This window comes from Lagenorhynchus albirostris, chromosome 10 (genome assembly GCF_949774975.1).
Source record: "Lagenorhynchus albirostris chromosome 10, mLagAlb1.1, whole genome shotgun sequence".
NCBI lineage: Eukaryota > Metazoa > Chordata > Mammalia > Artiodactyla > Delphinidae > Lagenorhynchus > Lagenorhynchus albirostris.
Window position 1 is genome coordinate 94,788,627 of NC_083104.1, and position 25,920 is coordinate 94,814,546.

The window sequence follows — 25,920 nt, forward strand, 5'->3', positions numbered from 1 at the left end:
GCAGAGCTCTTCGTGATTCACTCATGCATGCCCATCCATCTGAGATGCCCAAACTTATAGCCATCTGATATACAGAGCACAGCCAAGGTCTCCTTGGGTTGGCATTTCATGAGGAAGGGCCACGTATCGTGATCCAAATGTGTTTTCCTCTGATCCTGCTTGGACACACCAGCCTATAAGCCTTATGAGGATGAGTGTGAATCTGGAAAAACCAGATACCTTAACAAAATTTGGGGGAGGATATTATTATTTTTTTCAACAAGGTGAAATAATTCATTTTCCAAGAAGAAGAAAACCAATTTGAGTTAAAAGCTGTAAACGATTTTATGGACAAAGCTTGATGTCCGAAGCAGAAAAAATATGGGCACAAATCCATTTCTACTGGGTACTGACTGTGGGACTCTCTTTGCACCTAAACATCCTGGGTCCCCCCAGCTGGGGCTCTGGTTTTCACCTGTCCTTTCTCTCAAGCAGTTTATTCCCAAGTGAGAGTACTCTAGCTATTAGGCATGTGCTCCTGGCTATGCACTACTTTTCCTGGAGGAAAAGTCCTTCTTGGGAGAAGGACTGCCATTGCTTAGAAGTGCTCTAGAGCTGAGAAGCCAGGAGGATGCCGTTCATGGGAATAAGTGAGGTACTGACATTCCTTTGCTAATTAAAAATATTTGCAAGTCCAGTAAGGAGTCGCCACCAGACCTCAGCTCTTACTGACATGATAAAACATGTTAAGCCAATGATGACTTGCTCACAAACCTCCAGAAGATGCCTAAGAGAAGAGAAACCTGAGAGCAAGAAGGCCTTCATCTCTTTCACTGTTGGTGTGGGCTGAATTGTATTCCCCCCACATTCACACGTCGTGGTCCTACTCAGTATCTCAGAATGTGACCTTACTTGGCAATAAATCCATTAGAGATGTGATGAGTCAGACTAAGATGAGTTGGTGTTCGAGGTAGGATGGGCCTCTAATCCAGTCTAACCGGAATCCTTATACTAACGGGAAATTTGGACACAGACACACACACAGTGAAGATGAAAGCAGAGACCAGGGTGATGTACCCACAAGCCAAGGAATGACAAAGGTTGTCAGCAAACCATCAGAACCTAGGAGACAGGCACGGACAGATCTTCTTTCCACAACCTACAAACCAAGCCTGCTGCTTCCCTCGATCTTGGTCTTCCAACCTCCAGGACTCTAAGACCATAAATTTCTGTCGTTCAAGCCAGTCAGTTTGTGGTGCTTTGTTGTGGGAACCCTAGAAAACACACACCCCTGCCTCACGCAGTTAAAGCTGTTCTCTCAAGACACAACGGAACCCAGCCTGGGCACCTGGCATTCCCAGGAGATGGCTTCTCCTTCCTTGTGTGATGGGGGCCTTCTAGGCCCTCTCTGGCCACGAGGATTCCTTGTCAAAAATGGAATGCCCTTTCTCTTCTCATCACCTGAATTCAACTCTTACCTATTCCTGTTAAAAAAAAGTACCATCAATCATGAGGTACCCAGGGTCAAAGCTCCAACGCTATCTTTGATTTCTCATTCTCCCTCGCCCCCATATCTGTCTCCCAAGTCTTGTCATTTCGACTTCCTCCGTGTCTCTCAAATCTCTCTTCTCCTTTTCCTTCGGGATGACACCACCCCAGGCAGGCTCCAATTATCTCTTGCCTAGACTGTTACTAACTGGCCTCCCCCTGCCAGGCTCTCTACTGTCCCCGTCGGTTACATCTGTAACTGCCAGTGAGTCACCCACAGGCCAGCTGTGATTACGTCACCTCCTTGCTCAAAAGTTGGCAAGAGAATAAAAGCCCAGCTCCACAGTCTTTACTATTTTCCACGATCTAATCCTAACATATGTCCCAGCACCTGTCTATTATGAACCCTCGCTCCAACTAAGTCAAACTTGTAAAACACGCTTCTGACTTTCCACCGCTGTGTCTCTGCTTATCCCATGTGCTCTGTTTTGAATAGCCTCCCCCCTCGTTCTCTCCGTCCAAAGTCTAGCCATTGTTTAAGGACTGTGGCTGTGGTGCTATGGTTAAGTCTGCAGGCTTTGGAGGGCAAAGAACCAGCTCGATCCTGGCCCCCCTACTCACGAAGACGTGACCTCAACAAGATACTGAACTTCCCTGCATTTCACTTTCTACAAATGCAAAAGGAGGATAATAATACCTTGTGGGGCTACGGTGAGAATTAAATAAGAACATGCATGGACCACATCTAGAATAATAGTACCTGGCAGATTAAGTACTCACTAAATTTCATCTATTATTCACAAACACTTTTGTGGGAGTTGAAGGTAACAGCTTTCTCCCCTGACCTTGAATAGCATTCCAACTAAGTTGCTCTTAAGACACTTAACTTTCTGGGACTTCCCTGGTTGTACAGTGGTTAAGATCCGCCTGCCACACATACCCTGCGAAAACCATAATTCAAGAAGAAACATGTACCACACTGTTCATTACAGCACTATTTGCAATAGCCTGGACATGGAAGAAACCTAAGTGTCCATCGACAGATGGATGGATAAAGAAGATGTGGGACATATAGACAATGGAATATAACTCATCCCTAAAAAGAAACAAAACTGAGTTATTTGTAGTGAGGTGGATGGACCTAGAGTCTGTCATACAGAGTGAAGTAAGTCAGAATGAGAAAAACAAATACCGTATGCTGACACATATATATGGAATATATTTTTTAAAAAATGGTTCTGATGAACCTAGGGGCAGGACAGGAATAAGGACACAGATGTAGAGAATGGACTTGAGGACGCTAGGAGAGGGAAGGGTAAGCTGGGATGAAGTGAGAGAGTAGCATGGACATTTATACACTACCAAACGTAAAATAGCTAGCTAGTGGGAAGCAGCCACATAACACAGGGAGATCAGCTCCGTGCTTTGTGACCACCTAGAGGAGTGGGATAGGGAGGGTGGGAGGGAGATGCAAGAGGGAGGGGATATGGGGATATATGTATACATATAGCTGATTCACTTTGTTATACAGCAGAAGCACAACATTGTAAAGCAATTATACTCCAATAAAGATGTTTAAAAAAAAAAAAAGAATCCTCCTGCCAATACAGGGGACACGGGGTCAAGTCCTGGTCCGGGAAGATCCTACGTGTGCCACAACTACTGAGCCCGTATGCTGCAACTACTGAAGCCTACGCACCTAGAGCCCGTGCTCCGCAACAAGAGAAGCCACCGCTCGCCACAACTAGAGAAAGACCGTGCACAGCAATGAAGACCCTACACAGCCAAAAGTGAATTAAAAAAAAAAAAACTCTTTGAAAAAAAAAGACCCAAGTTTCTTCTTTCATTTCTTTTGGACCTGTCTCTCTATAACTTTGCAGCATTTTTCCTGTACCTGGAATATCTCTTCTCTCTTACAGAACTTCAACGCCCATTCCAAAGTCCTTATAGAACCTTACTCGGTCTTCTTTGCTCCTCCGTGCTCTACTACAGTCTCTCCTCCTGCACCAGTGGGGCCAGGCTCAAGTCCCTAAGGGTAGGAACTGGATTTTTTCATCTTTCTGTCCGAGGGCCTACCTCAGTGCTTAACGTTTAGTAAGTACAAAACGAATGCTCACAGAACAAACAGAAGACCAAATGGTGAGCCACTAGAAGGTTTAACTTCTCAACGGGCAATAACTCTATCATATTGTCTTCATATAGCTGCCAGTGCTTGCATTTCTAGGTGCCACATAAGTGTCTGTTGCATGCATGCACGCACAGGCACTGAAAAAACCCAAGTATTTCCCAATGGAGACTTCCGGTCATTTCCCCATGCAGTATTTCTCAATTGGAACTGAATTAAGACAATCAAGGAACTACTTCTTCTGTGCTTCCAGACACTCTGTGTATACTTCATGATCACTAATTTGGCAGCCTTGGAATTACTGGTTGCCAGTTCTCTTTCTTCCATTAGGGTGTGTTCAGTGTAGGCAGACTTTTGTCTTATTTAGCTCTCAATTTTCTATGCCTGGCATTTAGGAGATCTTGGGTAGGTATTTGTTGAACAAAGGAATTTGGAGGAGAAACCTCAGCTACACAACAATGGGGCACCGTGAGCCATTAAGTAGCATCAGACAGTCAGAAAAAGAAAGATGTTCCCTTGCATTGTTTTTTCAAATACTCCACTGCTAAGAAGGTTTACCTGATCAGATATTACTGTCATTTTCATGACGTAAGTTTGAAAAGAGTGAAAGTTTTACCTGCATTCATCTTATCACCCTGGCTTCAGATCCAGCTTAAGTTACACTATGTTGTTTTCCAAGCTTGATGTAGGTAGACAGAAAGCCAAAAGACCCCTTGGCATACGACCTTGAGCTGATAAAGCTTTCTGCATTGGGGTAGTCAGGAAGCTGAGGCTGGGAGCCTGCAGCTTGAGATGATAGAAGACAGATGTGAGTGTGTCCTAGCCAACCCATTGGTGGGGACTCACAGCATGCCTGGAAGGGATAACTCTGTGCATTTCCCTTTTGGAAAGCAAAACCAGGGTTGATAAAGACGAAGGAGGGGCTTCCCACCTTATATAATGGCCTCATTGTGGGCAGATGAAGGCTGAACAAATTCTGCACCTGAAAAAGAGGCACTTGTTGGAACAGAGGCCAGAAACAACCTCAGTCTCTTAATAAATAAAACTGTTTAGAGACTAAACAAAAAGTACTTCAATTTAGTAACAAGTAATCGTATATATTACCAAGACCTTACTCTAGGAACAGCTTCCTGTTTCAATGTCGACAAATTAAAATGATTGAATGAAGGCATAGTGGGCTGGGGTGCCGGGCTACTGGAGTTCGAGTTCTGTTTCTACTCTTTAAGAGCTGTGTGACCTTTGGGCAAGTTGCTGCTTAACCTGTCTGCACCTTTGTTCCCTCATCTGCAAAATGGGAATAAAAATAGTTCTGGTCTTATATGGGTCTGTGATTAATAACATGAGTTAATACATGTTAAAAGCTTAGATAAGTAAATGGCACATAAGTGATATATGTGTCGATGAACTAAGATTAAATCAGGCAAAGATGATGTCTGTTTAAAATTCACTAAGAATGTATCTTTTATAATTATTTTGCATAAGAGTAACATATACTTAGGGCAATCATTCAAATGCAAAGAAAGGAATACGATGAAATGCCAAGCCCTCATCCTTCATCTAACGACAATACTCAGTTCTGTTCCCCAAAGCCCACTACACTCCTAAATGTTTCTTCCATATTTTTGCAGAAAAAAATTTTATTCAGAAACCAACATGTCTACGTATAATCTGTCCAGTACTCAGTACAGTATTATTAAGGGAAATTTGCTAAGAGTAAGTTTTAGGTGCTCTCATCACACACACAGAAAAATGGTAACTGTATGAGTAGGTGATATGTTAATTAGCTTGACTGAAATAATCATTTCATTACATGTGTATCAAATCATGTTGTACAACTTAAATATATATAACTTCTATTTAAAAATAAAATTTAAAAGATGAAATACAGAAGTAAACAAATTATCATGAATAAGATCACAACACACCTACTGTTCTGCACCTCACCTGGCTTTTTACACTTAACCGTCCATCTTAAGGTTCTCCCCGTACCTGAAGATATGTACCTTAGGCTTTTTTTGTGGCTCACTGGCACTCTGTGTAGAAAGACCATGATTTATATAACCAGCCCTCCACCGATGACATTTGTCTTGTTTCCAGTTTTCTGATACAATACACAATCTGTAATGAACAGCCTTGCACATCCATCTTACTGCAAGCACACATGTAGGTTAAATCCCTGGAAACGTGTGACTCCTTCTGGGCATGCTCCTCCTCAAATCTGTAACTTTGCGGCATCTTCTGTCTGGAATGTTCTTCCTGCCTCACCATCCTCTGTTCGGAGGATGAATTGTAAGGTCAAGGGTAAGTGCATTTAAAATTTTGATTACTTGGGCTTCCCTGGTGGCACAGAGGTTGAGAGTCTGCCTGCCAATGCAGGGGACACGAGTTTGAGCCCTGGTCCGGAAGATCCCACATGCCGCGGAGCAACTAGGCCCGTGAGCCACAACTACTGAGCCTGCGCGTTTGGAGCCTGTGCTCTGCAACAAAAGAGGCTGTGATAGTGAGAGGCCCGCGCACCGCAATGAAGAGTGGCCCCCACTTGCCACAACTAGAGAAAGCCCTCGCACAGAAACAAAGACCCAACACAGCAAAAAAATAAAATTAATTAATTAATAAACTCCTACCCCCAACATCTTAAAAAAATTTTTTTTTTGATTACTTTTACCAAACTGTCCTCTAGAAAGCTTGCACTGACTGATTCATCCTTCCACCAACAGTGTATGGGAGTGGCTGTTTCCCAACCTACTCTTGCACCTGCTGACACAGTGTGGTCATCAATTTCTTTTATCTTTGCCAAAGTCATAAGCGAAAAATGGTAGTATCTCACTCGTGTCAATTTGTGTTTATTTATGAGTGCGAGTGATATATTTTTATATTTATGGGGCATTTATACTTTTCTTTGATTTGCTAGTTATTTCCTTTGCCAATTTGTTTTAAATTGAAAATATGAACTGTGCTTAAAACCCTGCTTAAAACCTTTAATGGTGACCCACTGCCTATAGGATAAAGTCTGGAATCCCTAACATAACAAATAGGGGCCTGTGGTCTGGTCCCTTCTAAGTCTCCTCTCTCATGTACTTGTTACCCACGCCTCAAAATTGACGGTCTAGTAACACCCAGTTGCTTGTGGTTCCGAGTCTGCATCATTTCAACTTCAGTCAAGACTCACGGGGTGACTGGTTGAAGGAATTCCAATTTTCATACAATTCACCTTAGATAAAGAACTATTATGAAACTTCCAACAATTTCTTGGAGTATTTTCTGTTTCTTATTAATCCTATTATCAGAGGCCATTTATAAATAATACATCTGTCATGGTTTCTGCTGGTTTACACTGGTAATGATATCTAGATATCTTCCAGCTGGCTCTCACTAAATGCTCACTAAAGTTCAATCATTTGATGGGGAAAATGTTCAACTACAAGTGGATTGCAACATTCACACCAGGAATTTAAAATTAACCATAAAAGAAGAAATTAGTCCAAATAGAGGCCAAAGATCACAAGAGCTTCCCCGAGGGCCACTCTGCACAGACTGTCCGATGCTGGAATATCCTAGACATCCCAGCCTACTCCTCCCTGCTTGATTTCTCACTGACCACACTTAGAACTAACCACTACACATCCCTATATTCCAGCCCTGCTGAGGGTGAAGTCATTACCCTCCACATCACATTACAACCTTTCTGGAATGCAAGGGCATTCAATGCAAAATGCATTGAATGCAAAATAAAAAATATTTACCCCCAATGTGCTCCAGAACCAATTTTCTACCCTAAAGACAAAAGTACAAAGGAAAGAAATGCTACAAACACAGATGTCTGTGGCAGGGTTATTTATAACAACACACACCCAAGGGAATATTTTACAGTCATTAGGAAGGTGACTTGGCTATGAGCAAGAGTTCTACTCCAAGGTAACATTAAGTTAAAAAATTAAAATGAGAGCGAGATCAAATTATATTTATGTAATAGGGAAGAACAAATCTGACTCCATATTAGATGTTTCTTTTACTTTAACCTTTGTATTCTATTGCTTTTGCTTTGAGTTAAGAATGTTGCTTATAGCCTGAAATATACAGGAGAGCCCATTCTCAAGGCTGTGACCTTTAAGGATATAACACTTTTCCATTCACATAGAGATAAAAAGTTGCAGAACAGAGAATAGTATTTGTCTTGTTGGAAGTTTACAGGACCTACTTAGACAGCTAAAAGAACAAAGGATTTTACACCAGGAATTTTGCAACAACCAGCCACACCCCTCCCTCACCTTGCCTTTAAAAATGTTTTGCTGAAACCCTAAAGGAGTTCAGGGTTTGGGGAGGCACGAGCCACCCATTCTCCTTGCATGGCCCTGCAATAAACCTTTCTGTGCTCCAAACTCTGACATTTCAGTTTGTTTGGCCTCACTGTGTGTCGGGCACACGAAGTTGAGTTATATTTTGATTTCATCTATGTGAAGTCACTATGAATGAATGTAAGCAGATATGTATAATGATCATAATTTGTAAGCATGCAAGGATGAAGGGTGAATTTTCTATTTTCAAGCTTTAATGGAATCTTTTATTTAAAAAAAGTTTTCTTATTTAGAATCTAGATACAAAATTATGACACTAATTACCTTACATGGGGAGGCAGTTTGTGGTAATACCATAACATGACTCTTTCTCTTTTTAGAGATATTTATATATCTACGGTTAGCATTCAACACACAAGAGCCCAGTTGTCTTTACAAAACAACCAGAAACTGATGTGACTACAGCCATCATGGAAGGCCCATTATCATGAGTATCTCTGTAAATATCGACCTGACCCAAATCTATCAAGTTTCAGTCATTCATGAGGCAGGCAAGAATGATCCTCATTGTAATGGCAAATTTTCTGTTAATAAATCTTTCCAGTTGTCCATGCACGAAACAGAGTTTTGTGCTACAGTGGAGAAACTGTATAACTTTTTTTTCACTTAGGAATATATTATTATAAAATGATGTTGTAAAATGACAGTTCATAGTTGCTTCACAGAATCTTCATAGAAACACCTGGAACTGTAATTACCATGCTGCTCAAACTACCTCATTAAACAACCCCTTCCCGGAGGCTGGGAAGCATTTAAAGGCCCTTTTCACGTGCGCCCTTGACAACCAGGTGCAGTGGTAGGAGGCAGCTTCCTACAATTTCAGAGCCTTTCACGGCTCCCAAGAAGCCAGAGAACATAAATCCTGGTACTATGGAACAAAGCAGCCTTTCCAAGGACACGAAGACGTTGCTATGCCACAGAAGAGACATTCATTCTCTTTAGAAACTCACGCTTGGTTATTGGAGGACAAAAATAGACTAAATGTTACAACAGTCTTCTATGCCGAAATCACATCTGCATCTCAACATCATCAGCCCTCCTCTCTTCTACTCCACAAAGACCTCTCAGAGCATCGCTTCATTATAACTCACTGGGACGAGACAGGAAAGTCCTCTGTGGTATTTGAGATTATCACCCAGGTCCTCCCTCCCCAGGTCAGACTGCCACTCAAGGCCAGTTCTCGCTACACAATGCTTTCTTTCATTCATATGATTTCATGAATACCTCACCCAGTTTATATTCTATTCATGCATTGCCCCCACTCTAACTCACCCCTGGGCTAACCAAAAGAAGAAGGAAGACCTTTAAAACTGACCTTCAGAAACAATTTGATTCATGTGTGGGCTGTGTATTCTCTTATTAAGGTTACTTGATATTTGTTTTAGGCAAACAAGCCCCAAATCATAATTGATTCACTGCCTAATGTCATTCTTCTATCTCCTACAACTTTACGAGGAAACCAACACCACACAAATCAACCAACACATAAAAGAAATCATCTTTTAAAGACACGCTCATATACATAATAGAGGTATTGTTCTCTGCCTGAGAAACGCCAGCATTAATCACTGAACACCAAGTCTTATTTCCAATATTATTTTGTTTTCTTAATGGGATCTGCTTTCTGAATTCAAGTGTGTTTAATATCTGTCTACCTAGATATACATACATCGTAACCTTTTCACTCTTTCTTGCTTCCAAGTCACGTGTAACAGTGAAATTTCCGAGCAAAGCCTAGAAGACTTCGGTGTGAGACGGGCTTGCATTCATATCGTTTAGGGCTTTACCACTGACCAGCCAAGGGACCCTGGGAAGTTACTAGCCCTAAGTCTTATTATGTATAAAACAGATATTCGGAGTAACTGCCCAGGACCGTTAAGGCTGTGAGAACTGTATCGAAGTTCATTCAGTATCTGCCATGCAGTGGGCACCCAACTATCCCCTACTACCACTGTTATGACTAGTGGTAATATGTTATTATTGTGTTTACAGTGAATAAAGTCCAAGGGAAAAGGTCAAAGAATTCTGGGGAAACACAGAAGGTGAATCTCTACAGGCAGACTTCAGAGACACTGTGGTTCGGTTCCAGATCTCTACGATCAAGCAAAGATCACAGTCAAGCAAGCCACATACATTTTTTTGGTTTCCAAGGGCATATAAAAGTTATGTTTACATTATACTGTAGTCCATGAAGTGTGCAATAGCATTCTAAGAAACAACATACATACTTTAATTTAAAGATACTTTATTGCTAACCGTCACCTGAGCCTTCAGCGAGTCGATCCCTGATCACCATAACAAATAATAAAAAAGTTTGAAATATTGCACAAATGACCCAAGTGTGACACAGACAGGAAGTGAGCAAATGCTGTTTAAAAATGGTGCCGATAGACTTGCTGGACACAGGGTAGCCACAAACCTTCAACCTGCAGAAAATGCATCATCTTCAACACGCGATAAAGCAAAGCATGATGAAACGAGGCGTGGTTATATATTAAAGCGACAGTCGTGAGAGAAGAGCGCACACTGTCATTGGACTGAATAAGGAACAAAAATAGATGCTTGATTTCCAGTGTCCCCAAAGTGAATGATGATTCAGAGAGTCAGGGTGCTTCCGGACTGGAAGCCTGTTAGGGCAGAAATGAGACATTTGGTGCACACATGCTTATTTAGGTGATGGTGGGGAGGTCCAGCCAAGGGCTAGCCTCAGGGCAGAGGCTGAACCTGCCACCAGAGATCTGAGTCCACTGCCACCGTATCGATGGAGCCAGCAAATGACTAAGAATGTAATGGACTCAGGAGACATCAGAGCTTCAGATGGGACAGATGAGTGCTCCCAGAAGGAAAGGGGAGGGTAAGAATGAGAAGGGAAAGGACGCGAGGAAGAAGCATAAGGAAAGAAGAATGTGGTGAGCCCAGCCGGGAAGTGCTCAGGGCCAGTGGAGCATGGCCGTCAGGGCTGGTCCAGGGAGAGTTGGCAGCAGAGCGTGAGGTGTGCTCCTGGAGGGCCTGGAGGTGGGGAAGGCATTGTGCTTGCTGGCCTGGGAGCTGACCAGGGTCACAGACAAGAACTGCGGGGAGAGGTGTCGAAGGAAGACAGAATCCATGATTAGCCAAAGAAACTGGCCCTGGGACAAAATTTCCAATCAAGACAGCCAGCAGAAATGCGGGAGAGGAGAGAGACACACAATATGAGGGCTGGGAACAAAGAAATTTACTTCTGTAAAGATGCTAAGGGACTCAACCACCAGTAATGGATTCCACTGAAATGGCAGGCAGTTGAGGGCTGTCTGAATGTTTTTATGAGTCTCAGTCCCGACGGCTGTTTCCACTACGCCTTGCAAGTTAACTGGTACTTCTACTGTGTCTGCAGAACAGAACTGGCCTCAGGGTCTGCAACTTATGTCCATGTGGCTTTACAGTCTCCATTCTCCCCGCCCTGCCTGGCACGGGCCCACCTCACGCTTATTATCCTGGCAGAAATAGTAATGGCATCTCATTTTACTGTCAAAGATGCCCAGGTCTGGAAAATAAAGCACACGGTATCCTGCCTACGTCTTTCTCTACATTTGAGCATTCTGACTTGCCACAGAGATCTGATTTTCAGATTACATGCTCATTGTTTTTTCCCCCAAGAACACCTCTTCATACATCAGTATTTTTGCCTACGATTCAGCAAAGGAAAAACAGGATGAAGCACTTCCTCAGGGGCCACTGTGTGTCCACTTAATTGTAAATTCTTAGAGAAGAGGAAATAGTTTAGTGACCTAACTTGTTGGTACCTAGGAAAACACGGCGTAAACTCCAGCTTGGTGGGATTGTACGATGTGTCTAAAAGCAAACTCCTACACCCAGTACCTGAACAAACATTCCCAAAATCTAAGAGGAGCTCATGAGAATTGTCATCTGAGACACACACACACCATCCAAAAACTGAAACTATGAAATAGAAGTCTTTTGTTCCTCCTGGATGTTTGCTTACTTTTTAATGCATTTCTAGAAAAGAAATAATGGTAGATAAAACTTACAAAAAATTTACTACGTGCAAGGGATGATTCTAAGAGCTTCCACAACTAGTTTTTTTCCCACCCTCACAGCTTTAGCAAGTGTCAGTTTTATTCCTATTTTAGCTCAGGGAACTGAACTCAGACAGTACAAATAACCTGCCTGAGATAGCTCAGCAGTCAGGCTGTGGGGTCTGTGCCCTAACCACTGGTCCACACGACCTCCTCACATAGAACTCCAGATTATCTTGGAAGTCAGTGGCCAAGCAGACACCTTATGACAAATGCTGTAAGGCCTGTGTCCTTGCAGAATCAATTCTGCAAATGTCTAGCCCTAAATCTAGCACCTGCTCCAGAGGCCTGCGTGGTCACTGTCTGCTTACCTAATCCATGCATCTTTTGTTTCTATGTACCAAATAGCAGAAAGACATCTTGTTCTACTGCAAACATAAATGTAATGGTTTTGAATGGTATTGTTTGCAGCCAGTGTCAATTATTCTTTCTTAGCCATTCAACAAACAGGAAGTGTCTGTGGTATACATGGCATTGAACTAGATACTGTATGATACGAAGATGGGTAAGCTGTTAACCCCTGCCTCTAAGGGCATTCAAGAAAGACATTAGGACCTCCAGGGTTGGTGCCCATTGATGAGATTCTCTTCCTTCACATTTCAGCTTTCTAGAGATAAGTCAGAAAAGGAAAGTGTCCTGTCACATCACTGTTCAGTGCAGATGAACGATACGTTTTCAAGCATCTGAATTATGAGTTCCCACACTCATGGACCCGAAACCCAATGTAAGTGATAAGATTCCAGGTTAAGTTCAAGTTCCAACTCTTCCGTTTCTAACTGGAAAGTATTTAGCTGCGCTAAGCCTCAGTTTCTTCACCTGCCAAATGGGCTTAATAACACTATGTAGGTCTGTTGTGAAAGTAAAGTAATAACGCCTGGACAGGGTCATGCACGTGTCACATTCACAGAAAACCCAACAGATTATACAGCAACTGCTGTTGCTGTTGTCCATATAAAATCGTAAATGCACGGTCTCCCTGGAAAGAAGGGAGTAAGGAGCACCTGCAGTTTTCTTAGGCCTCAGCAATGGAGGCAGCCGGCTTCCAATACTGACACCCGACGAACCATGCTCCTGGCACTCACACCCTTGTTTCGTTTGCTCCAACAATGAGTCTGGGCTGCTCCTGTGACTTGTTTTAAGCAACAGAATACTGCACACGGGATACTGCGCCAATTCTGGACTTGAGTCTTAACAGGCCTGGCAGCTTCTACTTTCACATTCTTGGGGGCCCTGAGTCATCCTGCTGGAGAGACCACGGGAAAAGACCACACGGACTGGCACTGAGAACGCCTGGAGGAGAGAGGCCTACAGCTCTCCCCATGGCCTGGTTAGTCTCCAAATGACTCCAATCCCATCTGCCTGCAAACACGTGAGAGACCCCAAGCGACACCAGCTGAGCAACCACCCAGCTGAGCCCAGTCACAGGACATACTACAACTGAGTTTGTTGCTTTAAGCCACTAAGTTTGGGGGTGTTTGGTCCCATAGCAACAGATAACCCAAGCAACAGTGCTGCCCAAATAACCTGACCTGTGTACGGCTCTGAGAAACTGAAAAGCATTCGTGGATGATGGTAAGTTCTTCCAAGGCCGGGACCTTCCAGCTTATGCTTCAATCACTGTCCTTACCTCTCCCCTTTCAGACCTATTAAACAGAGGACCTCAACAGTACGGTTGGCTGGCCACCGCATTCGGGTACCCGCTACATCAGGTGCTCTACTTAATGCTGGGGGACAGAGAGGCAAAGGCAGGATCGCTGTCATCAAGGACCATATAGTCTTGACATGCAAGCAAAGAGTGCTGGATAACATGCACTTTGAGAGGTAACAATGATATCTTTACAATCCCCACTCCGGGAGGGTGCCGATTCCCACAACCTTTAGCCTGTACCTCCTAGAGATGTCCTTTAAAAATAGGGCCTCTACACTTCCCGGGTGGCTCAGTGGTTAAGAATCCACCTGCTAATGCAGCAGACATGGGTTTGAGCCCTGGTCCGGAAAGATCCCACATGCCACGGAGCAACTAAGCCCATGCGCCACAACTACTGAGCCTGTGCTCTAGAGCCTGAGAGCCACAACTACTGAGCGCTCGTGCCACAACTACTGAGCACTCGTGCCACAACTACTGAAGCCCACGTGCCTAGAGCCCATGTTGAGCGGCAAGAGAAGCCACTGCAGTGAGAAGCTCGTGCACCAACACGAAGAGTAGCCCCGCTCGCCATAACTAGAGAAAGCCCGTGCGCAGCAACGAAGACACAACGCAGCCAAAAATAAACAAATAAAATAAATTCATTAAAAAAATAATAAAAACAGAAGAAAAAAACTCTTAAAAAAATAGGGTCTCTAAGTCTACTTTGCCTTCTAACCTCTAGATGTTCCCTTTGTGAGTCATGATGGATACGCAGGTAAGAAGATTCTGCGCCTGTCCATGCTCATTCTTTTTTTTTTAAAGAAACTGAGTTTTCCAATCGTACAAAGAGAACTGTGATCCAGCCAGGTGCTGAAAGCTACACAACTTGATGATTGCTTATTAAAATCAGATGCTCAACAGTGCTCTGATTATTTGCATGTCTTCCTCCTAGTCATGAGACTTGTCATCACTGAAAAATGCGTGGAAATACAGTTATTTGGCATCACAGTCAGTGCGCTTGTGTTTCTATTCCCCTTGGAATGCCAAAGCCATGTTAAGGTGAACTCTGCATCTTGACACAATCCAACCAATCTCAAACAAAAAAACACCTCCCTCAAGCTCTACCCCCTTCTGGTGATTACTCTATATTTCTCCTTCTCCCTCCCAGACGAACTCCTTAAAAGAAGAAGTCTGCTTCCTCAACTCTCACTCACACCATAACCATATGCTTTCTAAACTCCCAGCCACGCAGCTTCCCGAAACTGTTCTCCCCAAGGGCACCAGCAATGAGTTGTCACTGAACGCTCCAGACACTTCTCAGTCCTGACCATCTTGCCGGGACCTGGCAGAGTGGACCCTCCTCCTTTCTTGAACTCTCTCCTGCTCCGGTCAGGAGATACCAATGGCCCCCTCCTGGTTTTCCTCCTAATTCTCTGGCGGGCCTTATCTGCCTTCCCTGTAGACTCTGCTGCTCCCTGTGTTCATAACTTACAGGTGAGTGGTCCTCAGGGGGCTGCCACAACCCCTCTTTGCTTCCCATGTCAAATTCTCCTTTGGAGTTTTCATCCCATGGCTTCAACAAATATCCCTCCAACTGGGGTATCTTGGAACCACATAAAAGTCAGCATGCCCCCAAATAAAAGCTCATTTTGCCCATAAACCCGATGTACTATGTGGCACCTCCATCCATCTAACGGCATGTCACTGCTCAGAGAGAAACAAGAGCGTGGTTCTTATTCTTCCTTTATCCTCCACATCCAACCTGTAATCACGTCCTGCTCATTCTGTCTCCTAAATATCCCTTGCAACTGTTCACAGCCTGTAGCTCCTAATGCCACTCTTTTAGCTTAGGTTATCTTCATCTCTCCCCAACAGTAATAATTAACCACCTGCTAACCAGTTTCCTTGTTGCCAGAATCAACAGACACACGTAATATTCCGTTGGATGTGACAGCAACGAGGTATCTTCTTAATTCTCTCACAAGTAAATTTTCTCTCATTACAGACACAAATATATGGAAGAAGTTATATTAACAACTTGAAAATAACATTGGGTACCACTCCAAACTCTTCCCATAGCATAGAGAATGATCTTTCAGAAAGGCAAGTCTTCTGATAGCTTCATTAGGGTAATGCATCAGGATAAGGCCCAGACTCCACGACGTTCTACTAAGAACCTTTATGAGCAGACCCTTGCCCACCTCTTCAACCTCATCTCTCAGTACTCTGTACTCCTCCCTGCCCAACAGTCGTTTCCAAACCACAACCTCTTTCCAAGCTATAGATTGCCAATCTCTCCTCCTCTCTTTTCCAGGCTTTCTTACATCCTGTTCTTTCCACTGGGAGAGAAGACTTCCACACATTCACTGCCTAATTCCTTGGTTAAACATTCATTTCTCTAGGAAACCTTTCCTGGTAAGTTATAGCTCAGTTGGGTTTGTCTCCTTTGAGCTCCTGAAGCCCCTGTGCGTCTTCTGTTGCTTATACTTTGTTGTGAGTATTGGCTTAACTACCTGTTTTTCCCTCAAGACCATAACCTTTGGGAGATGTCTGTCTGCACTCTTACCTGTTTTTAGCGAAGGTGGCAGTGCTTGGCAAATACATAAGCGCAACACGTCAAGTGGGTATCGTTTCTGAACTCCCTACGGTTTACAGAAGTCTGAAACCCTAACCTCTGGCCAGGTAGATATCCTCAGCCCACCCCACACGCCTTGCTTTCCATTCTCCAGCCACTGGTCATCCTTGCCTTCCTAGCTGGCTGACCCCTGCTTCTTCCACCACAGGGCCTTTGCACATGCTGTTTCTGCTACCTGGAAGGCTAATTTTCTAAATTCCTACGCCTCCTTCACATCCCAGCTCAAACTTCTCTTAGGAAAGTTTCCCTACTCCCTCAAGCCCCGCCCCCCTCATTCTTTCAAGTAGCTTCCCTTCACTGTCCTTATCACAGCTGTGATCTTAACCTTTACTCTTGTAATTTGACTGTCTCTCCAGAGACACCGTGCATGCCATGAGCTCACCGACAAGGTCCAGTTTCCGCTCGCAGTCATACTCCCACGGCCAGTTTCAGTAAGTGATAGGCACTCCGGAAGAGGTTTTTATTTTTAATTTTTTTGCTCAAGGCCCTAGGGGTGCAGGAAAGCTTAGAAGCACAAAGCGAATTTTGGCACGTTGTAGACTTCCAGGGCCAACTCTTGCAGCTTATGATTTTCTTTCAAGAGGAAATAAAAGCATAACTCGGTGGCGTCTTCACAGCTTATTCCTGCCAGTTCTGCTTTTCTATAAATACAATCCTCATTTCCAAGGAATCTGGATAAGATGGCTGCAGCTGACTATTTTGGGGAGGCCCTGTCGATTCTATTTCAGAGGGGATGTTGTCATCTGTCTTTGCTCCTGGGGCAGGTGTGGAATGTGTCGTAGACCCCTGTCGCTGATTCTACAGAAGAAGTTGGACATGTCAGGCTAATTGCTTCACAGGCCCTGGACAGAGCCTCTGAGGACAGGCTGAAAGGCATGTTGAGATCTCCCCGAGGACCCATTATTTTATGTTCTATCCATTACTGTTTTACTCCTACTGTCGTGTGATGCGGGGATGCTTCTGAGAGAAGCTTTTTGTCCTGTAGTGTTTTCTCCACCAGAGTTCAGTGCTGAAGGCCGTTTAAGGACACCAGCCTCCAGCTTACAATAGGAAGATGTCTGAGCAGCATGGGACGTGGAGATCGGTCTTTGAAAAATTCATGTAATTGTTGATGCCAAAGTTAAGGAAAATGTTGACATCATAATTTTCCAATGTAGTTTTCTTATTGCTACCATGACTTACAAAGCAAGATTTCTGGGTGCACCTTTGAAAATGCTGCATACACAGGCACATACATCCTGTAACTTGAGTTACAGTAAAACTACAGTATAGCTAATTCCGGCAAATTATAAAGGTAACTAACTCACTGTGGAAATAATAACAGGCCAAGTATGCATTGTAATCATGTAACCTTTCATGTAATCAAGAAAGCACACAGCTTTAAATACAAATACATAATATAAATGTAATATCTGGACTTATTCTTTGTATTTAAAATTGTGGAAATTATTGTACATATGAAAGGACATTACAGACACACACATATAAGACAAGTAAATGCATAACAGCTAAAATTGGCCAACCAATTAATATTCCCACAGTCAACCCTCTTGTATATTTAATATTTGACTCTTATCCACACATAGGAAAGTCTGCACTTCAAAGTACTATTTGAACATATATACAATTTATCATGCTAAACATCCTTAAATTGTCAGTATTTTTCTCCTTGGAGCTAAAAACTAGCACAGAAAGTCTCTCCTTATTTCCAAAAATAAGGAATAATATTTCTGAATCCAGTTAAGAACAAAGGATACTACAGTGTAAACCACTGGTTTTAAAAAACCTAGAATAGCTTGTTATATCATATAACCATCCATCACAATATACGGATATGCTCTAGTCTATCCTCTATTTTCTCTAATTCAGGAGCTGAATATGTCTCTTTAAAATAAAACCACATACAAAAAAATAAAATACAATAAAACCACATACAAATATGGCATTCGGTTGCCAAATTAATCAGTTTGGCCCTCGAGATCACAAGAACTTGCTAAGAATAGTTAATAATAAGGATTAAAGCTGCAACTTTGCCTGTCTCATGTTTTAATTCTTTCTCTCAAAAGTTTTAAATGAAAACATTTTCAGACTTTTAATGGTTCATGAGTGGTTTGATGCCACTGCCACTGTACTTGCATCCATCAAAGGACAAGTTCTCCAACATCTTTTTTTTTTTTTTTTTTGGCTGCATTGGGTCTTCGTTGCTGCATGCGGGGCTACTCATTGCAGTGGCTTCTCTTGTTGCAGAGCACGGGTTCTAGGTGCGTGGGCTTAAGCAGTTGTGGCAGGCAGGCTCAGTAGTTGTGGCTCGTGGGCTCTAGAGCACAGGCTCAGTAGCTGTGGCGCACAGGCTTAGTTACTATGTGGCACGTGGGATCTTCCTGGACCAGGGCTTGAACCTGTGTCCCCTGCATTGGCAGGCGGATTCTTAACCACTGCATCACCAGGGAAGCCCTCCGACACCTTAAAAAGTCTGCACGATGGTTCAGGTGCCATTTCACATGAGACGCACCAGACCTTCGCCCTGTGGTCTTGCCAAATGGACTACGCAAAGCTCTGGAATGCCAGGAGGAAACGAATCTGCCACCGTCATGCGGGAATTCATGCTGACAAATGGCAACTATTTAAATGGATGTGTGTATTATTACAAACCATTTTCATAGCAGAGTCAGGAAGACCATCGTAAAAGAACTTGTGGAATCTTTTTTTTTTTTTTTTTTTTTACGGTATGCGGGCCTCACTGTTGTGGCCTCTCCCGTTGCGGAGCACAGGCTCCAGACACACAGGCTCAGCGGCCATGGCTCACGGGCCCAGCCGCTCCGCGGCATGTGGGATCCTCCCGGACTGGGGCACGAACCCATGTCCCCTGCATCGGCAGGCGGACTCTCAACCACTGCGCCACCAGGGAAGCCCGGAACTTGTGGAATCTTTATTGTTATTTTTTCCAGTGCTTACAGAACATTCCCTTCTTCTTTCCTGTTTACATGTCTTACCCCTCACTCTGCCTGAAAATATATTTCATTTAGATTTCTCCTCTCCAAGGCAATGATGTAAGTGCCCTATTCTGTTTCACTCTTAGGGGACACAGAGGAGTCATCCAGTTAGAGTTTTCCTTGCACGTAAATCTCTCAGTAGTGTTTACAAATACGTAAGTGACCTACACATTTTATGCCACCTTAACAAGTCTGTACAATGACCAAAAGGGAGAATGCAGTCAGGTGAAGAGTGGGGTGTAGTCAGGTAAATGTCAGCGGGGTGACAATTTAGAAATTCATGGAATTCGGAGGTTCACTGTAATCTCAGGAATGAACAAATTATATACAGCCACAGGGCACTGAGGTTTCCATCTCAGAAACAGTCAGAAAGCACGAAACTGGGGATGTCTACCATGAGAACTGTTTCAGATTCCAACTTCCCTATGTTTGTTCTTCTCTTTCATTCCCCAAAGCAGCTAGCATGAAAATTCTCAGACTTGTGGACGAGTATTCATGTACAAGAAGCAGATCATCGCCTATTTCACAGTTTAGACGTGAGCCAAAGAGGGGAGAGGACCAAGAAACAGAGGAGGTGATGATTCTGAGGAAGAGGGAGAACAGGCTGAATTTTTGAGGACACAGAGGAAGAAGGAAATAAAAGCCCCAGAGTATCCCTGGAATGACCCGGGTACCAAAATCAGGACAAAACAAACAAAAAGAATCTGCACGGCTCCTCCATCACCTCATGTCAAACCCGACAGGGTCAAATCAGAACTCTTCACGTTTCTTTCCCTATACATCTCCCTCTGCAATACTCTTACTTATTAAAAAATACCCACATAACGTGCCGCCATAAACACCCCACAAACACTAAGTCATGTAAGGTACTATTTTCACCCCTATCTTACAGGTGGGAAACAGGTACAGAGTTAAATTGAGCAAGGTCATGCAGCCACCAAGTTTCAGAGCTGGGACTTGAACTCATACAGTCTGACTCCAGAGTCTGTGCTCTTCACACCCCTGCCACGCTGACTTTACCCAGATTCCTTTGCCGTCCACTCGGCTATGAACTATATAGTTATCTTTGTCATTACAATGATGCTTCGCTTACTCAAGCTTTTGTCTCCATGAAATAACCTATTCCTATCTGCCAATAACCATATATAACTTACTTTCTGCTCCTGTGTTGATTTTTATGGGAGCAGGGAAAATAAGGATGAAAAATGAGAAATGGACTGTCGACGCTAGAATGAAAGCATACAGGTATGGGAAAGGTGGAGTTCTAAGTTCAGCTATTTATAGATCAAATAGAAGTGGTGGTTTTATAAATTGCAAAGCAACAACCAACAACCTGAGCCATGAGAACACACATAGGACCTAAAAGCCAATCTCCATCATTCTGAAGGATCACTAAACACAAGAGCAAGCCTAAGGCTGGATTCTCTTCCTTTGGTTCCGACAGCCTAGGGTAATTAAATTCTACGAATGAACGTACAGAGCTGAAGTCAACAAACGCCCGATGAGAAACAAAGGAAAACATAATCTTACCTGCAGACGTGTGTTTGAACTTTTCACTCTTCTTCTTCCTCCACTTCCAAGGCTTGAAAATCCTTCCCAGGTTGGCAAACTTACTCCTCCTCCGGATGGGTGGGGTGTGGGTACCCGGGACAAGGGAGTCAGATCGCATTGCCGCCAGCCTCTCCACTTCCTCAGCTTGTTTTCCCGAGAAAGAGATGGAAAAGAGCGAGAGAAGGAAAAGTGTTAAAATGGGAGCCTCACAGATGGCCAATGCTTGCCATGGTTACAGATGACAGAAACCACATGACCCAACTTCCGTTTCTCTTTCTGCCTTTTGGAATGGAAGTCCTACCAACGTGTTCTAAAGGCTGGTGACAGTCAGCCCAACCCTAGGAATCTGGAGCACCCCAACCAAATGTGCCCAGCCTTCACCTAGGCTTGAGCAAAAGGATGAGGTGTTGGAGGAGGAACAGAGCGCCCCTGACCCATCGGAGCCTCCCCTACGAGGCAGGGACAGGGCATCCAAAGAGTCAAATGACAGTGTAGCTACTGGCCCAGCACTTTCTCAAATAAGACTTGGCAATGCCATCACTATAACACCGTCAGCTGAGAAAAGAGGAGGGAGAAAACATTTATCAACCGTCTATTCCAGCGCCAACATCTCCACCACCCACAATGCTCTTTCCTACAGCCATGCTTCACCCAGACCTGCAGAAGTACTAGCATCTACTGAATGAGTGCCTCCGCCTTAAAATCCACTGACCATGTTTAGAAACACTTACACTTCATAAGATTTTACAATTGCCACAATTCGTCTAGGTCTTTTTGTTCCTGGTGCTTTGCTTTAATAAAAAAAAAAAATTCCTGTAAATTGAGAGTTGAGCGTGACATTAGGTACCATCTAGACTAATCCCAACAGCTTGACGTTTTGAGGACATGAAGACCTTCAAACTCATAATGCCCAGGGGACCCTTTCTTAAGGGCCACAATCACTCTGACCGCTTATCACTTGGAATAAAACTCTTTTCCAACGTACATGAGCATCTATAGATCTCAGTGAGGTAAAGAGGCCCTGACTTGAATTTTTATGACAGGCATACTCTGAGAAAATAACCTCCTTGGCGAAATCAGGCAGGTGGGAGGGACTTGCCGTTCCAGAAAGTCCAATTACATCTAGAGCTGCGGCCAATCCAGAACCACTCTGCTGGGCCTCTTGACACCATCCTTCAGAAAAATTTCCTGGACTTTGCAACACAGGCTGTTCTTGGAATCTCGATCTTACAGCCTGACGTTCTACCTGCTACCATCCAATATGGTTTTAACCAGGAGATTCAATCATTCAACAGATACATATGGAACCCTCAACCACATGCCGGGCCGTGTGCAATGGTGACAGATGACGACAGGTTGGCAAAGGCTCCTGGGCAAGACGGAAAGGAAGTAGATGAATCTGAGTGACAGCTGGGAAGCCAGGAGTCAACAGGACCCGGGACTGACTGGGTGGATGAGGGAGAGGAGGCAGGTCATTCCTGATGGCCATGTTCACGTCGGCGGAGTGGCCCCCTTCATTCATGGAAGCTGGGAACATGGGGGACATAAACTGGGCGGGGGAAGGCAGTAACGATTTGGACATATTGCATGGCGAAGGCACTTTGAACTTTTTTTAAATTAATTAATTAATTAATTATTTTTGGCTGCGTTGGGTCTTCATTGCGCGCACGGGATTTCCCTAGTTGTGGCGAGCGGGGGCTACTCTTCGTTGTGGTGCGCGGGCTTCTAATTGCGGTGGCTTTTCTTGTTGTGGAGCACGAGCTGTAGGTGCGCGGGCTTCAGTAGTTGTGGCACACGGGCTCAGTGGTTGTGACTCGCAGGCTCTAGAGCACAGGCTCAGTAGTTGTGGTGCACGGGCTTAGTTGCTCTGCGGTATGTGGGATCTTCCTGGACCAGGGCTCGAACCCGTGTCCCCTGCATTGGCAGGCGGATTCTTAACCACTGCGCCACCAGGGACGCCCGCTTTGAACTTTTGACTTGACGTGGTTCAATGCATGGGTAAGCCCCTCTTTTCAATCACTGTCTTAAGTGACCACTTAATAGTGCGCCAGACACTGATTATTTCTGGAGCAGATGCACAGAAGATCTGGACATGTTTGAGCAGAGTCTAGCGGAAGAGACAGAGGCATCAGTGTGGAAAACTGCTGTGACGGGGAACTCCGCCAAATTCAACGGAGGCAAAGAGAAGCTGACTCTGCTTCACAGAGTTGGAAAACACCCCCCCCCCCGGGCATGCCACGTACCATTTGGGGCTAGATTTTGAAAGAAAAGGAACTGTTCTCCCCACGTGAGGAAGAAAGAGGAGTGGATTCCTGGAAAGAGGAAGAGACCCAAAAGGAACAGAGAGGCCTGAAAGAACATGGCATGTCTGGGAGCTTCAAGAAACCCAGAGAAACCCGGAGTGTCAGCCAAGATGGAGAACCAGAGGTGAGAGGTGCGAGAGGGGGCTGGAGCCAGATCCTGCAAGCCTGGGGGAAGTTTATTAGGTGTTTGGGTTTTATCCTATACCCAGAGGGAGAAGGAAGAGAATTCGAAAATGGGGATTGACATTATGACATTCAACAAATATGTATGGAAAGCTCATTCTGTACCAGACACTTAGGCTATGTCCGTAAGCAAAACAGATAAAAATAGATAAAAATGCCAACTCAGGGAGCCTACCCTGGGAGGTAGGGTGAGCAGCAGACATTACACAGTCAAGCTAAATCAACTGCAGAGTATGGTAGAAGATATTTGCTTGGGCTTCCCTGGTGGCGCAGTGGTTGAGCGTCCGCCTGCCGATGCAGGGGACACGGGTTCGTGCCCCGGTCCGGGAAGATCCCACATGCCGCAGAGTGGCTGGGCCCGTGAGCCATGGCCGCTGAGCCTGCGCGTCCGGAGCCTGTGCTCCGCAACGGGAGAGGCCACAACAGTGAGAGGCCCGCGTACCGCAAAAAAAAAAAAAAAGATACTTGCTTGGGGGAGGAAAAAAAAAGTGACTATGATACAAGTTAAATGAGATCAAGAGTGCCTTGGTGGAGGAGGGGCTCAATTTTAATCAGCCTGACCGAGAAGACCTACCACCAGGACACAACCAGATGTGCTTCTTAGGAGAATCATTTTCACAGCAATGGCATCTTAACTGGAGTGTGAAGAAACAGGTGGCAGAGGAAGTAATGAGGAGGCTACTGCACTCGTCTGGAGGGACAGAAGGGACACAGAGAAAAAGATGCAATCCAGCACGGGGAAGAATTATCTTGGTAATTTTCCGGATACATGTGGGGGAGGACAAAGAAGCAAGAATTAAGTTTTTGCTTTCCATGACTGGGGAGATAACGAAGACTTTACATTTTTTAACAAACTCTGAGAATAAAGGGAAGAAGCCAGGCGAACAGGATGGTCGCTCAAGGACAAGGGCTTTGGAACCAGATAATGCAGTTTTTGTTTTTGTTTTTTGCAAACCTCTTTAGGGAGTCTGACTTTATTTCTTAAGGTAACGGAGCACAACTGAAGGAAATGTGTCAGGATGGGGAGACGGGATCACGTCAGTAGGCTGAGCTGCAAGAGCCAGTGCAGAGTAAGAGGCTGAAGATGTAGGGAAGAGATTGAGAACTTTGTGAAACAAGGTTCTTAGGGAGGAGAAGAGGTGGGATGACAAGTACTTATAGAAATTCATCATCGGAGGACTTTACTCTGAGTCACTGAACATCTGAACTGAGATATCTGGTCACAAATGGCACAGATCAGATGGGAGCCTCAGAAGGATTAATCTGGTAGCAGTGGATAAAATGGATTATTGGAGCCTGATGGGAAGAAGATAAAGATTGAGGTGACTTTAAGTAAGTTTGGGTTACAGAGAGGCTGAGGAGACTGTTTTAAAAAACCAACTGCAATGAGTAAACAGAAGCCAAACGGAGGAAGTGAACAGCCTCTGGAGCAACACTGAATTTGGAAATTATTCTCTTTAAAGGGTATCAGCTGCTGGAGTTGGTGCTCCCTCAACAACGCTCAGTAGCTGGGAAGAGCCCCACAGCGACAATTGTGGGAAACCACACCAGGGAGGTTTTGAGTCCAGGATGGAAACCAACTCAAGAGAGTCTGGTGATCTGATTCCCACAAGATCCCTTTCTCTTTTCTATGCATCACCTTTTAAAATTTTCTTACTTCAGTTGCTAATCTCATTGTTACCTGTCCAGATTTTGCAAGTCTCCAAACCTACCTTCCCAACCCTAATCTCCTGTCTTCAAACTTGTATTTTAAACTGCTGCTAGCTTACTCTTCCAGAAGCCCACTCTTCTCAGAGACTTTCAAGGAGTCCACACAACTTACAGTAGAAAGTTCTCGTTTCTTGCTTTGCCCTTCAGGAACCTCTGCCTGAGCTCCTGCCCAGAATGATCTTCCAGTACCTCTCTAAACATATGCTGCGGCCCAAATGAAACACTGTCTGGGTCCCAGTGGGCTTTGGGGGTGGGGATCAAACCCCCGAAAAAATACACAAAATTTCATGTCTATCTGAGTATCTACATTTGGTTGGAAGAGTTCCCATCTTTGAGTCTCCAAACAGACTAAGACACGAAACGTAAAAATTTTAAAGTATCCCTGTTGAGGCTTTATATGAGTTCAGCCAACTTACAACATCCTCTGCTATGGATTAAAGGGAGGGAGTATATACTAAAGCCAAAAAAAGATAAACAATGAAAAACAAAACCAAGATACAAGTTATTCAGGATTGACACGAGTTTGCTCTCATCGTTGGCACTCCCTAATGGTTTGTTTAATAAGTAAATGAATGAGAGCATCTGATGCAGCCCCTTCACACCATCTTGAGGTATGAAAATCAGCATCACTCTTCGACTTAAGAAAAATGTACCACAAGGACCAAAAACCTGCTTCATAATCACATTTTCCAAAAATGAGTAAAAATTATTCTGAAATTACCATGTTAAAACAATTATAAGGGAGAGACCTTCAGGATGGGCAGAGGAGTAAGACGTGGAGATCACCTTCCTCCCCACAAATACAACAGAAATACATCTACACGTGGAACAACTCCTACAGAACACCTACTGAACGCTGGCAGAAGACCTCAGACCTCCCAAAAGGCAAGAAACG

General features: G+C 44.1%; 1 protein-coding gene across 8 annotated transcripts in view; it reads right to left on the reverse strand.

The window, feature by feature from the left end:
* The window catches only part of PHACTR1 (phosphatase and actin regulator 1), a 302,874-nt gene that overhangs the window by 183,825 nt on the left and 93,129 nt on the right, over positions 1-25,920 (reverse strand). For all 8 annotated transcript variants that reach the window (XM_060163677.1, XM_060163681.1, XM_060163682.1 and 5 more), the window contains exon 2: positions 20,809-20,973. In XM_060163677.1, the coding sequence (XP_060019660.1) occupies positions 20,809-20,973 (165 nt within the window). The remainder of the gene's footprint in view (positions 1-20,808; positions 20,974-25,920) is intronic.